Source organism: Heloderma suspectum, chromosome 2 (genome assembly GCF_057233095.1).
Source record: "Heloderma suspectum isolate Gila_16-S chromosome 2, 16-S_ref, whole genome shotgun sequence".
Taxonomy (NCBI): domain Eukaryota; kingdom Metazoa; phylum Chordata; class Lepidosauria; order Squamata; family Helodermatidae; genus Heloderma; species Heloderma suspectum.
The window spans coordinates 37,284,846-37,298,992 of NC_139459.1; the positions used below are offsets into that span (position 1 = coordinate 37,284,846).

At 41.3% G+C, this 14,147-nt stretch overlaps 1 protein-coding gene across 8 annotated transcripts in view; it reads left to right on the forward strand.

Moving 5' to 3' along the window:
* The window catches only part of DDX4 (DEAD-box helicase 4), a 42,166-nt gene that overhangs the window by 9,449 nt on the left and 18,570 nt on the right, over positions 1 to 14,147 (forward strand). The window contains exons 1-12 of one of the 8 annotated variants that reach the window (XM_084833249.1): positions 3,143 to 3,213; positions 3,583 to 3,711; positions 4,948 to 5,011; positions 6,721 to 6,768; positions 7,450 to 7,524; positions 8,093 to 8,134; positions 9,983 to 10,072; positions 10,415 to 10,495; positions 11,332 to 11,370; positions 11,728 to 11,775; positions 11,882 to 11,926; positions 13,150 to 13,292. In XM_084833249.1, coding sequence (XP_084689375.1) covers positions 3,610 to 3,711; positions 4,948 to 5,011; positions 6,721 to 6,768; positions 7,450 to 7,524; positions 8,093 to 8,134; positions 9,983 to 10,072; positions 10,415 to 10,495; positions 11,332 to 11,370; positions 11,728 to 11,775; positions 11,882 to 11,926; positions 13,150 to 13,292 — 777 coding nt within the window. In that variant the 5' untranslated portion in view covers positions 3,143 to 3,213; positions 3,583 to 3,609. Of the gene's footprint in view, positions 1 to 3,142; positions 3,406 to 3,582; positions 3,712 to 4,947; positions 5,012 to 6,720; positions 6,769 to 7,449; positions 7,525 to 8,092; positions 8,135 to 9,982; positions 10,073 to 10,414; positions 10,496 to 11,331; positions 11,371 to 11,727; positions 11,776 to 11,881; positions 11,927 to 13,149; positions 13,293 to 14,147 lie in introns of those variants that run through there. The other 7 variants (XM_084833248.1, XM_084833247.1, XM_084833246.1 and 4 more) reach the window with 7 other exon arrangements.

A 14,147-nucleotide genomic window follows, 5' to 3' on the forward strand; every position in this document is an offset into this window, starting at 1 on the left:
GCAAAGTGCCTCTGAGCACATGCTCAAGGCAAGATGTTTTGGCTTCCAGCTCCCATAATCTCTTTCCATTGCCTATGCTGGCTAGGACTGATGGGAATGGTAGGCCAAAACATCTGGAGAGCCACCAGTTCCCCACCCTGATCCAAGGGGATAGTAAGGCCTAACAAGACTAGCCAGAGCTACACATGAGCTGCAAAATATGGCCCAGAATCCTCTGCAGCGTTCCTTGGTTCAATGGCAGATGTGTAGAAATTCCTTGGTGGGGGTGGGGAATCATAGTTAGGCACGAGAGCACAATTCTATGCATGTTTACATAGAAAAAAAGTCCTACAACTCCCAGCATGCCCCAACCAGCATTGTGGCTGTAGTTGGATTGTGCCCCAAGTCTATTAGAAAAAATCCTAACGCCACAGTAGGCTAATACTTTTATTAGAACCAACCAAACTCACAAAATGGTGAGCAACCTTTTGAGTTCTGAAAAAGTCTACCTCAGGCTGGGTGTTAAATACAACATGATTTGAAGTCAAGCTCTCCCCCTCCCACTGCAATAACCGCCCAGAGAGCCACAGGTGCTGAGGCAGTAGCAAACCTTGCCAGCATCAACACCTGTGTTGGCATAGCCATGCCAGGGCCTACCGGACTGACCCTGCTTGCTGCAGCATCCTTTTTCTTGTTTTTAAAAACATTTTACGCATTAGATACATGGCCAGCTGGCCACCTCCAATTACAGGTACCTAATTACCTAATTTTAACTTTCCTTCAGTAAAATGGTGATTATTCCTAAGTAAATGTATTTAACATCCAGACAGCAGAAGCAAATTCCATTTTATTCCTCTAGTCATTATGATTCTATGATTTAAGTGACTTTAAAATGCAAAATTGAACATGCTGAGTATTTTTTATATCAGGGTTGGCAAACAGGTTTTTTCTTTTGCTTTAATGTATCAGGAACGTAGAAGCAGCTGTAAAATAGAGTCGTGCTGGTGAAGAAATGTTAGTTGTGTGCTTCACAACTCAAGTAACGCCCATGGCTATCTAAAGAGGGACCCATAAGACCATTAACTCCATGTTCTAGGAATTACCTGGCTGCATCACTGAATTGTTCAGTTAGTGTGAGACAGACTTAGGGCACAATTCAGTGGGATGCACCTTGGGTACTCATAAGCTTCCAAACTCCCACTCTGCATTTTAACTAGATGGGCAATTTCATCCATCTAGTGGAGGCTTTGGGGAGGCGGAAGGAAGGAGGCTAGGGACAGCTGGGGATACCTTGTAGCCTCATGTCCCCAGACTCCTCGCCTTCTCACCCCCAGGAACACCCCTTTTTCACCCCCTATGAACTTGAGTTTTCAAGTTTGTAGCAGCAGCCAGCGCGGTTCTTTCTGTGCTGGCTGTGAGGGGAGTGTGGTTTCCTGGCTCTCAGTCCAGACCCAGAAAACCAAAATATCCAGTGTCCCCCAGACACTGTCTAGGGGGCATAGGATTGCTCTCTTAATTAGATTAGATCAGCTAGATACAAAGTAGACTTCAAGTTGTGCTGAGGCTTGCTGGGACAAACAAACAACAATGACTTGTTTTCCCAATTTTTTTACCTACAGGTTCTAATTCAGGGGTGGACAACTTGTAGCCCTCCAGAAGTTTTGGCCTACAACTCCCATCAACCCTAGCCAGCATAGACAATGGTGGGGGGTGATGGGAGTTGCAGGCCAAAAAATCCAGAGGGCCACAAGTTGCCTATCCCTGCTCTAATCTAATTGAGGCTGCAATGCTATACTTATGGGCCCTGGAGTAAGCACCACTGAACACAATGAGACTTTCTTTTGAATAGGCATATATAGAATTGTGAACTTTTAAGCCTATCCTACTCAGACATCTTGTTGGTCTTAATAAAGCAGGGATGGGGAACCTGTGGCCCTGATGGGGCTTCAACTCCCATCAGTTCCAACCAGCATAGTAAATGGTCTGGGATTATGGGATTTGTAGTCCAGAATCTGGAGGGCCCCAGGTGGCTTAGCAGGGGAGTCAATGCATTAAGGATCCCAGAAGGTAGTAAGTTTAAAAGCTTTTATCATCTTCATAAAAATTAGTCTAAGCACTCTTGTTGCCCAGAACATTATTCCTGTCCACCTGTGTTGTTTGTTGTTCAGTCGTTAAGTCGTGTCAGACTCTTCGTGACCCCATGGACCATAAACTCCCCCTGAGCAGCTATAGGATAAAAGAGAAGTCAGTGGGATTACTCTGGAAGTAGTAGGGAGCAGGCAGCCTTCTCCAGCTTGGTGCCCTTCACATGCTTTAGGTTTCAGCTCCCAACCAATCTTCAGGAATCCTGGGAGTTGCAGTTCCAAATACCTGGGAAAGGCTGATCTGTGGTAGAAAGCAAGCCAGGCCATAACGAGACTTGGGGTAAAATCCAACGCAAGTCCTACTTCGAGTAGATCCATAGAAATTAATGGGACTTAAGTTAGTCATAACCTAAACCCCATTCATTCCAGGGGGTCTACTCTAAGTAAGAATTATGTCGGATTTTACCTTTCCTTCCGAGGAAACGTGCACAGAATCGGGCAGCACAACAGCACAGTTCTTTACTGAAGTTATTACAACATTAATTTAACAATCGTGGATTTGCATTTTCTTTCGTAAAAAGCAAGAATTTTTCTACACGCACCCCCACATACTCAAAAAAGGAGAAGCGAAAGTAAAATCGCCGCCGCCGCCGCCGCCCCGTGGAATAAGGGCTTGCAGTCTACGCACTAAAAGAACGTCCCACTAAACTCGCCGGGAGTTACTTCCGAAAAAGAAACACGCCTACAGGATCGGCTTGATCGCATTCCTGGGCGCGGCTCCTAGCAACAGACGCCACAACCCCTTCCCCGCCCAATACGTTTTGCTCCAGCCGCCACGAGCCCGCCTCGAGGGCAAAGTCTTTGCGCGCGCGCGCGCGGCGGCGGCGGCGACGACGACAACCAGCCCGCCGCAAGTCCCGCAGCAGCCCGGTCTCCGCTCCAGCGGCCTACGCCACAGGCGCACGCCCATCGCGGACTCCCCTACGCTATTGCTCTAACCCCTCCCCCTTCCCGCCTCGACTCGTTCTGGTGCCCCGGCGAGGCCTGCGATTGGTGGGAAGGCGAGGCGGCACGTGACCAGAGCCGGGCGGGCTGGAAGGCTGGAGCAGTGACTGGGGCTGGGCGGCAGTCGGAGCTGCACGTGCTTTGGGTTGGCTGCTGACGAGGGACCTCCGCTGGCGGCGGCGGCGGCTTCAGCGTGAGGCGTTCAGGGCCGTCGCGGAGTTGGGGTCGAGAGGGGTCCCCGCTTCCTGCCGGCCGTCGGGGCGGGGGGCGCCGCGCTTTGGCGGGAACGGTTCGGGGGAGCGTCGTCGTCTCCGCCCGGTGGGAAGCTGAGGCGGGGGTGAGGCGGACAGGGGTTGTGTGGGGGTCGCCTGGAAGAGGGAAAGAGATCTGAGGGGAATGTGGGGTCAGGGATTTACGGGAGGCCGCTCTCCGACCTTACTCAAAGCCGCTTTCCCGCGCCTCGCTGTGCTTAACGCGCGGCCCCACCACTGCCCTTTTCTTCCTCCCCTCACAGGACCAGTTTGGAGCGCAGACCGCCGTCATGGGTGATGAGGATTGGGACACGGAGATTGCCGATCATAATAGAGGAAGAGGAGGTGCCGGTGGTGCCTTGCCCGTCTTCCAGCCCAGCTTCCAGAAGCTGGTGGGTACTGGTGGGGAGGCGAAAGGTTTCTCCCGTCTTGAATTGTTCTCCCGTATGAGCCTAGGTTCACGTTGTGCTGGTGAAAGCGCTTCTCGTGTGTATGTGCAAATAATGAGAGGGGGGTTGAAGTACTGAGTGAGTTTGAGGTGTTAGGATATTCTCAGTTATCTCACTTACGAAGTGGGGTATTTATCATCTTTGAATCCTTCAAAATGGTCGTTTTTAATCTGTCCTGAAAAGTTTTGATGAACCGATTAAATCAAGGTGTTTGATTTGACTCTTCTACTGGGGCTTGAAATCCCAATTGTCCTAATTGCTGGTAGCCTAAATGGACTAGTAATATTACTGTGAGTCATAGAGTCCAAATTGGAAATAGTAGTGCTAAAGCCCTATGCTAATGCTGCAATCCCATGATTGTTTATTGGTGAGTGAGCCCCACTGAATACAGTGGGACTTATTTCCAAGTAAGGAAGAAGAGGATTCTACTGTAAGGCCTGGTCTACACATGCAAAAGAATGAGGTAGTAGAATCTTACAGTGGTAGAATGAGGTGTGCCATTTTTGGCTGCAGGTGCTGAACGCCATCTTTGATTTCTCCATCAAGTTTAAAAAATAAACTGATGCCTCTGTGAGTAAACTGTAGCACATGAAGAAGGTTCTGACCTAGTTCTCTCCTTGCTCTGTTGGTGGTTTATTTGTTTTTTACATGTTAAAAAATGTGGCCGGCCACCTGCAGTTTAAAGTGGTTTGATCCAGTTACTGCTTTATTTCCGCCTTATTTTGCTGTATGGATAAACAAGACCTACTAGCCATTTGTGCAGTAATTACTGTGGGCAAGCTGGTTCTTGGATGCAGTTTTAGGCTGCGGTACTGTGCAAAATTACTAGGGAATGAGACACATTCATTTTAGTGGCACTTAGTTACAAGTAACTAAGCTACAGTTGTGTTATGGGCATTCCGTGTCAAATCTTGGCCGCTACTGTCCCACTGCTGTATCAGTTACTGATTGTGAAATGAATGTTCATGGAACAGAAGGAGTGATCTTTCATAAATTAGTTTCACCAATGCTACACTATTCATGTGAGTACTTCTTTCGAGAGAGTGGGCCATGATAGGTAGTTAAAACCAGCTTATGCTTGGTTTTGTGTATGTAGCAAAGTATACCTACTGAGTTTTTAGAAATCTCTGGTTGATGCAGCAGTTGCAATTTGGTCTGACTCTTCGCTCAATATTGTAGGGCACCTTATCTGCAAGAACCAGTGAAACCTCATGCCATTTTGGTCAGAGTGTAAAGTCACCAGGTATGTGTTAAGGAGTATTATAACACAAGTATGCGTTAAGGACTGTTATAAGCATGTTTAACTTTTAAAGAGTTGTTTGTAAAAACGACTGTAATAGTCAAATTATTCTTTCCTAACCGTAGGCAAAGACTGTTAGGTTGGGTTGAGTTAATACTGCTATGAATTTTGTGTGTGGAGGGGTAGGGCAAGTCCCTTTCAGTTGAAATTGGGAATTGATGGAATGAAGTGAAGTTTATCTGATGGGCTGGAAAGCTCTACACCTATTTTATCAAGATAAAAGAATTGGGATTCAAAAAACTAGTGATTATATGAGTTTTGATTAATTTGTCTAACTTTGTGAAAGAATCAAACAATAGTTCTAAAGCAAAAATGGTTTAAGTTGTTTTTAGATGTAGAATTTTGTACCATTTTTTGGTGGAAAGACAGAATATAAATTAAATAATATCTTGGAGGCATTTCCTCCTATGAGAGGAGGAATGCTAAATATACCATGCCTGCTACCTGTTAAGTGCTCACGTTAAGGAGAAATAGACCACGTTAAGGTCTTTATTCAGGAGACCTCTTAATAGTTCAAAACATTTTAACTGATCTAGCCAGCCAACTGAATTTAGCAATCGTACAGTGATTACCACTGCAGATGGAACTCAAATGTAAAGACATTGTTACCTGTTAAGAGGCCCATGTTTAGTTGACCCTCTATTTCTTCTATAGGAAATGTGTTCTTGTCTTTGATATGGTAGCAGCCCCTGATTTGTATGATGTTATCAGAGGTGGGTGGGAGAAGAGGGAGAATGGAAGGAAAAGGAAAGGATCTGGGCAGATCCCAAGTAAATGTAGTCCAGCCCTGCATACCTGGAAGCCAGATATGACCAATACAATGTTGAATCTTAGGCAGACAAATTAATTGTCTCTTGGAAACATCATTTGGATCTTTCTGTGCCACCTCCCCTTGTTCTATTGCTTGCCTTGAATCAGAGCGCTGTAGAGCTATGGGGTATGTGGCATGGTGTGATAGAAGGAAACTCCAGTCTGCGATCTGTAATGGTCTTAAGATAGAATGGAATAAACGTTTTGCAGTCTTGGGCTACGATCATAAATGTACTTCTTAGGAACTAAGCGCTATTGAACACAGTGGGACTTCCTTCTGGGTAAACATGTATCGGATTGTGCTGCACAATGAGCTGTTTGTGTCCAAAGAAAAGTCCTTGTGACAGCTTGCACATAACTTTGAGTTTGGGTTGTTCTCAGTAAAGGTATTGCCTTAACTAAATCTGTAGGATTTTTTCTAAAGGACAGTCTCAGTTACTTGTATTTTGTCTAGAAATGCTGATTAATTAAATATTTCCCACCAGTTATTGTAGCATACCTCCCTGCATTTTATGGATGATTGTGTAGCTAATTGAACCCCAAGAATGCTAGCAATTTAGTTAAAGGGAAATATATATTGGGTCCAATTTGTTGGGTATATGTGCTTTGGGTACTTTGTGTAGAGCTGTGATGCTAGAAGGTTCATGTTATCAGTATCATTTATTAGATGTTGTAATCTGTGCAGTTGTGCATTGTATCATTGTCAGCTTGTTGTATTAGTGTTTTCCTGTACATAAGTATTGGTTTGCAGCGTATCTGTTAACATTAAACCATACTTCCAAATAAGTTTCTTACGGTTTCAAAGTGTCCGGTGTGATACTAAATAAATCACTTCTTTTTAGGAAGCTTTTCCTCTGAAAACAGAGTTCCTTGGGGTCATAGATCTGAAGGTATATTCTCATCTAAGTTCCAGGAAACATAAGTATTAGATTCTCCAAATGCTTCTGTCTTACATTGTGCATGGAGTCACTTGTACACATGCCATTTAGTGGGCAAAATGCTCTACTTGATAGAACTTAAAGGTGATAAACTTAAAGGTAATCTATGACGTGACTGCATGTATGGGGTCTTTGGAAAACAGTCGTAGACTAGAGATCAAAAGAGTTGTGAGCCAGATGGAGTGGAGTCATTGGATATAGCAAGGAACTACTGATTCTATAGGTATCTGTGCAGGGTAAAAACTTCCAATATTCCCATCTCCATGGTACAGCAGTCTCAAAGTGGGATAACTGTGGATTGTCAATCCAGATATTATACCAAACCATGGTTTATCAATTCAGGGATCTTAGCAAGCCACAGACTGCATTGAGAAGGAACAGAAGTTAATGATCACTTCAAGGGTAGAGGGAGCGTAAGAGCCCAAGGCTCATACCTACTAGTAATACTGAACCATGGTTTATCGTTGTATTTTAACAGTGAGCTAAGTATGAGTTGGCATGATACCTGAACTGAGCCATAGTCTCATTAGGCTATTGACTCACTAGCTCTCTAAACTTGTAAATGATGTACTCATCCATGAGTAAATTGGCAATAAGCTTTGGTTTGTAAATAGATCTCTTATAATTTGTCAGGTGTTGGTGGAAAACCAAATGGAGAAGACAAACCAGCCAGTGGATTTGGAAGTGGAAGGACGTTTGGGAACAGAGGTAGACATTACCACTTACATTTATAAGTTACAAATGTTAGTACTGGAATGTTACTTACTGCTGGCTTCAGAAATTTGATCTTAATGAAGTACCAGCTTCTTAATGTTGAACCAACTTAGTCAAATTATGCAATAGTTTCAGTAACTTGCAAAATGTTCTAGTGTGAATACATCTATTTTATAAAAAGAACTTCATGACCTGGAAAAATCAGCCACTGTCTTAGAGTATGTTGATAAAAAGAGAGCATGTAACTGTTTAGATCCAGAGGTGGGTAGTGAAAAATGTAGAAAAGAAACCATTAGTGGTTATGTTAGATGCACTTTTTGCATGGAAAATACTCATATGACCTAGCGTTTGCTTTCGTCTCTCCCATATTTAGTATATGTCTTGATAGGTGTCCAGAAGAGTCGGGACAAGAAGGGAAAGGACAGCCACCTGTGAGGGGTAGAAATTCTAGACATATTCATGTTTCTCAGGGCTACTTAAGTATGTGCACATTTTGAAAATTGAATAAACAGAATTGTAGAACTCTTGCTTAACGTATTCTTAATTTCTACACCTGAACCAGGAAATAGGTTCGAAGGAAGGAAGTGTCCAGGTTTTGAGAGAGGTAAGGTTATAAATTCCTGTCGGGTAACATTAACCATCTAATTTTACACATGTGTATGCTATGGAAAACTATTGAGGCACAGATTGTTAACTGATTTTTGAGCATCACTGGAGAACTTGCATATCTATGGCAGAAGTTGCTATATCTCTTCTAAAATCACGAATTGCAGTGAGGCATTCTACCAGTCGTAGCTAGGACAGTTCAAACTTAATATGATGTGCAAGTGTATTCCTGTTGAAGCTAGCTGTGAGACATGTTGTTTTAGTAGTTCTTTCAAGATTAGTACTTTGGCTGTCTTTGCACCTGTTGTCCTATCTCATAATCTCTGTGCAAGTTTTGCTAATTGGGACATACCTTGGGCACCTAATTATATGTGCATTATGAATCAATTCATGGTTTGTATAGCTGGGTACAGATAGGTCTCAACTTCCTCACCTCTAATTTTATATTAGGTAGGCCGGCATAAGGCCAGCTCCCTTGATTGTTGTGGGTCATTTTAATATCACTTTTTCATGTTGAAATGTGAAAATAATAACCTGTCACCATTGCTGGTGTGCAAATGAATGAAGTTATTTTTACAAGCACAAAGCATTCCCTCCCTTTCTGAACAAAGCTGAATAATATGCACACTCCCCCCCGCCCCCCCAACTTGCACATTTAGAAGGACTTTGCAGGTGGATGTGCTTGCCTTGTTGGAAAATACATTATTGCTGTTCTTGCTTAGGTGGTCAACTTGATCAGTGAGTGTGATTAACGCACTGGTCAGTAAACACATAACATGCTGAACAAATAATAGTTACATATTTTCCGCTGTCCATAAAAGCTGGGAATAGCATACTTAATTACAGTTAATATATATTGCTTATTTGGGTGAACTGAAAGAAAAATGTAAACTTTTAAAAATCCTTAAGATTGAATATCAGCAGAAAGGAGACATTAATTATTTACACTTTAATTTCTTTGTCATGGAAGAAGTTGCTGATAATGAAGATAGTAAGTCAAGCAGCGGGGTTTTGAGAAAAGGAGGTACAGCCATAAAGATAAAACAAAGATTAGAATTCCCATATTTGCTGTCTTTTCTCTTACTAAGTTTGCAACATACATTTATTTCAAGATAAGAGAGATAGGATATATAGAAAATAAATAACTTCAATTCCCTAATCCACACTACTTGGTTAGTGACCAGTGGAAATTACTTTGAATTAATGCATACAGGAAGGGAAGCAATTTTGTGTGTTTATCTGGTGGTGTAAAATATATTCTGTCCAATTATGTTGTTTTCATGGCCCAGTTCCCTTCAAACTTGCTATGTCTGGGTCAAGCATAGTAAATTGGAATTACGGTGCTGCAAGGCTTACAACAGGATATTTTATTTCATTTTTTTTTAACCTTTCCTCCAAAGAGCTCAAAAATGTTTTAGCTTTTCAACAGCCCTGCGAGGTATGTTGGGATGAAAGGCAGTAATTTGCCAAAGTTAGCCTAAAGATCTTCATAGTGGGGATTTGAATCTAGGTTTCTCTGCTTCCAGCTCAGTACGTGCCCACTTGATTAAATAATGGCTCAATTCTCACACCAGGTCATGGTTTATGTGTACCAGCATTTAGAGCTGCGTGTTTGCTTTTGTTTTCTATTCTCTTGCACTCTTCATACATTCATTCTCATCTCCATTGTTTAGTAGGCTCTGGAGACAGAATGATGTCCAGAACTATAGTTTTTTTCAAGTCAGACACCATTCCAAACCATAATTAAGCTTCCTTCATAGGGGTTTGGCATAATGTTTGGATTGACCCAGTGTGTCTACCCATATAGCTCCCAAAGTTGTTGATCAAATATTGATTTGCATTTTAGGTTTTCAAGGAATGAGCGATGGTAGTGATGCTCGTAGGGGTGGAAGAAGATCAGTCAGAGATGGTAGAGGAGGATTTGGGGCATTTACAAGTAAGCACTATTGCTTTTAGTTGGGTTAGTATTGAAGGAATTAGTTGTTAGTATTGAAGGAATCAGTCATTGTTCTAGCCTAAAGAATCTAGAAATGAAAGCATGCCAAATGGATATTGTCTTTGAGAAACCTTTTGGCACTGTATAATGGTTGTTTGCCTTTTTTTTTTTTTTTTTTGCAATGTACTTCAGTGCCTTGAAATGTCATTACTAATAGTTCATGTGGGCTGGAGCATGCTGTTTTAGTAACATACATTTTTGAAATACCTCAGTTCTACTGCTACATGAAAAATCTCCAATATATATATATTTTTTAAAAGGTTTTGGGTTTTGTTATAACAGATGACGAAAATTTGACACAAGATGGAAGACAGAATTCTGGCAGCTTTGGATTTAAAAGAGGAGGGCTTGGTGCTCCAGCAGGTAAGAAATCAAGTGAAATTTGCTTATAGTTGTCTTACAGAGCAAACCTATGGTCTCTGGAAGAGCATCCAGGGGACCGTAGGGAATGTTGAGTTCCCCTCCCGAAGCTGTTCCAGTCCCTCCCTTGCAGCTGTGGAGGAATGAACCGTGGTGGCTGCTTCCTGCGCTTGTAATTTCAAATCAGGATTACATCATAGAGGTAAAAAAGAGGGGGCATTCTGGTGGGTGGGGAAGGGAGAGGATAGGCCAGGATCTACTGTATCCTGTTCCAGCCCTGCCCGCCAAAGTCTTGATTTTCTTACTGTTTGTTTAAAGTTGCTTAGGTGTGTGTGTGTGTGCATGCATGCTGTGTGTGTGTTTGTATGTCAATGGTTTTTGTACTATGTATAATGTTGTGTTTTAAAGGTTTTTAATCTTTGTAAATTGCCAAGAGACCTTCACCTACTGGGCAGTATAGAAATGTAATAAAATGAATAAAAATTGCCTGCTGCTCTGGCTGTTGGGCAGTACAGAAATGCAATAAATGAGATGAATAAAATTTTTCTCTGCTTCTCCTGCCCTGACAGCAGCAGCCTGGCAGGGTATAGGATGCTTGGAATCCACCAAGATGGGAAGCTTCCATCTAGCAGGCAGCAATTCCATAGGATTGCACCTTAAATCTTTTTTCTAGTATGTTTTTGTGGTGGTCTGGATTTGAAAACTGCATAGGATTATTGGCAGTTGATTTGGCTGAAATGGTACCATGTCAAAAAGGTAGATCATAGCACAACCAGCCTTCTGCTGAATAGATGGTGGTAGTTTATACTGACCCTTAGAACTATGCATTTGTTTTTTAGGTGACTTTGAAAACAGAGGAAGAGGATCTGGAGGCAGAGGTAAAAATGAATATTTATATATAGATACTTACTGTATAGAGAAAATGTAAAGGCCTACAGAGAAGGAGTTAAGAGTTTTTCTTCCTATGATATTCTGGGTCATCAAAATTTCACCAAAACCTGCTGATAACGTTCTTTTTCATTGTCTTCAACAGGACTGTTTAGTTTTGTTTATGATTTACCATGATACTGAGTAATCTATCTCATCCCAGCTTGAGTCCATCCCTGGGTTTGCTTTGAATTGTCAGCCTAACATTCTGTCAGCTGTGGGGAAACTCCATAGTTTCCTAATCCATTTTGGCTGTATTGTTAAAACTGTTCTATCTACAGTCACACAATTTCACTAACTTTTAACAGGGGGTTACAAAGGAAGCAATGAAGAAATAATTGGAGGTTCTGCAAAAAGTAAGTATATTTAAACATAAGCACCTTCAAAAATATCTGGGTATTTCTTTCCTTCCTCTACTGATGACTTTTTTTTCCTTCCAAACAAATATTCATTTCACTTAAGGTATGTGGAAATCGGATGGTGATACAGAAAGGGGTGACTGTACAGGTATGTTCAACTAAAATGAATAAAGTTGTGGGGAGTGACCTTGTTCAGACAGTTGCATATTGGGTTATTAGCTTTTGCTAAACTAGTCCTTTGCCCACACACTTTTGCCTTTGCACAGCAAACAAACCAGGAAATATTTAGCTATAGTTTCGCATTTCATCTGATTCAGGGACCTATGGTTAACATCTTTGGATATTAAAGCATGGGTAGAGGTTGGTTTTAATACCCTAGCTTGTTCCAGAACTATTAACCATAGTTCCCTGGTTCAGATGAAATGGGAACGTAGTTGAAGACTTCCAGGCTTGTTTTCCAGCTCACATGAAGAAAGGAGCGAAGTGGCACACTTATACCTTAGCTTATTAAGTTTAGATATGATTATCTGAACTATCCCATTAAGGAAGCTGGTAGATGATGAACCTTCGTGAAAATGGCTTTAAACTTGTGAAAGATGTAAGTTAGTGTGCTTTCCACTTTACTTTTTGGGAATAAATGTAAAGAGGCGAAGATTAAATCCAGATACTTTACTTTCAGGTGCTTACTTATTGTTTCGCTTTTCCATAGCCAAAGCTTTGCACAATAACAGTACTTTCAAAAGTGACAAAGTCCCAGTAAAAGCTTTGGGCAATTTGAATATTACTTCTCAAGATCAGTAGTGATATTTCATCTAATTGTCTGGGCACATTGTCAAAATTCATGCTGTTTCCTGATTAGCTCTGCTTTCAAGGCCTGTTTTCAATGCACAGTACTATGTTGGGAACAGTTTTCATATAATTGTTTGATTATCTAATATAAAAGGAATGACATTGGGATGTACATGTTATAAACCATATCGGTTCCTGCAATAAAATCATTGGATGCAGGAGATCCTGTAGGTAGCTTATTTTAGGAAAAAAGCACTAAGGGTTGTGTTCGGTGTTAGTCTAACTTAAAAGTCCCATTAATTTCAATGAGTCTATACCAAGTAGGTCTAACAATGGATACAATCCTACCTTTATTACTCACTGGGCCATCTAATTGTATACTTTTTTTCTGTAAGCATAATGTGTTTGCCTGTCATGGTTTTTCACATTGGTGTTGATGAAAATGAAGACACAGTTGATTATATTTTACCCCCCAAATTCCATTAGAAATTCTGTGTCCAAAATATATAAAAATAGAGACATTTTGTATAGCTGATATATTTTCCTCTATCAGAATGTAACTCTTCACTCTTGTACTTGCAGGTCCAAAGGTGACATATGTACCACCACCACCACCAGACAGTGAAGATGCCATATTTGCCCATTACCAAACTGGCATAAACTTTGACAAATATGATAACATTCTTGTTGAAGTTTCAGGACTTAATCCTCCACCAGCAGTACTGGTTAGTGAATATTGTGTTAAACACTTGCTAGAAAATATGAAAGAGCTGAAGAAAAGCAATATCAGTGCTAAAATAATGCCCTAAACATTCTTTAGTTAAAGATGGTTTCTTCTTATCTCAAGAGTGAAGAAGATAAAATGATGTAGATGACTTGGTTTTAAATTCCTTTTTATGGTTTCTCCATGTTAAAACACACTGGAGTACCCAAGACTGTTTTTCTGTATTACATTAACAATCAGCTCTTTAGATTGTCATATAGAAAAGAGAATGAACAGTTGCCCAAGATCACCCGGATACGGGTTTGTATGTCATTAAGGATTAAGGATTTTATATGAATCGAATAACTTAAAATATCAGACTCTAACCATATTTTCACAAGTAATTAAAACTTCTCAAATCCACCTTAATGTAATTCTTAACTATTAATTTTTTCCTTCTTTTGAAGTAGGCATGGGGCCAAACTTTTGCTCTCAAAATTATCTAGAAGCATAAGTAACTTCTGAAATATTAATGTTGGAGGTACAGGGCCTTTCTAATTCACAGCTGAAGATTGGTATTGGTTGTACTGGCTGATTTCTACCTTAAAGGCTAAAGGCAGGAATGGGTCTCCTTTCTGTCTGACACTATTTTCTGTCAGGTCCTTTTTCAGATGCCCAGTGATACTATTTCTAGACCTTGTATGTCTTGGAATTTTTCATAAATCTGTACTATGAATTTGATAGGGTTCTCATTCTTTGAAGATTGGATGCCCCCCAGCCAGTTTAAAATGTCTTGAATGCCTGTTTTGGCATATTGAAGCTTCTATACTGATTGTCCGCCTATTGGAATTGGGTAGAGGTGGGGAATCCTTTTTCC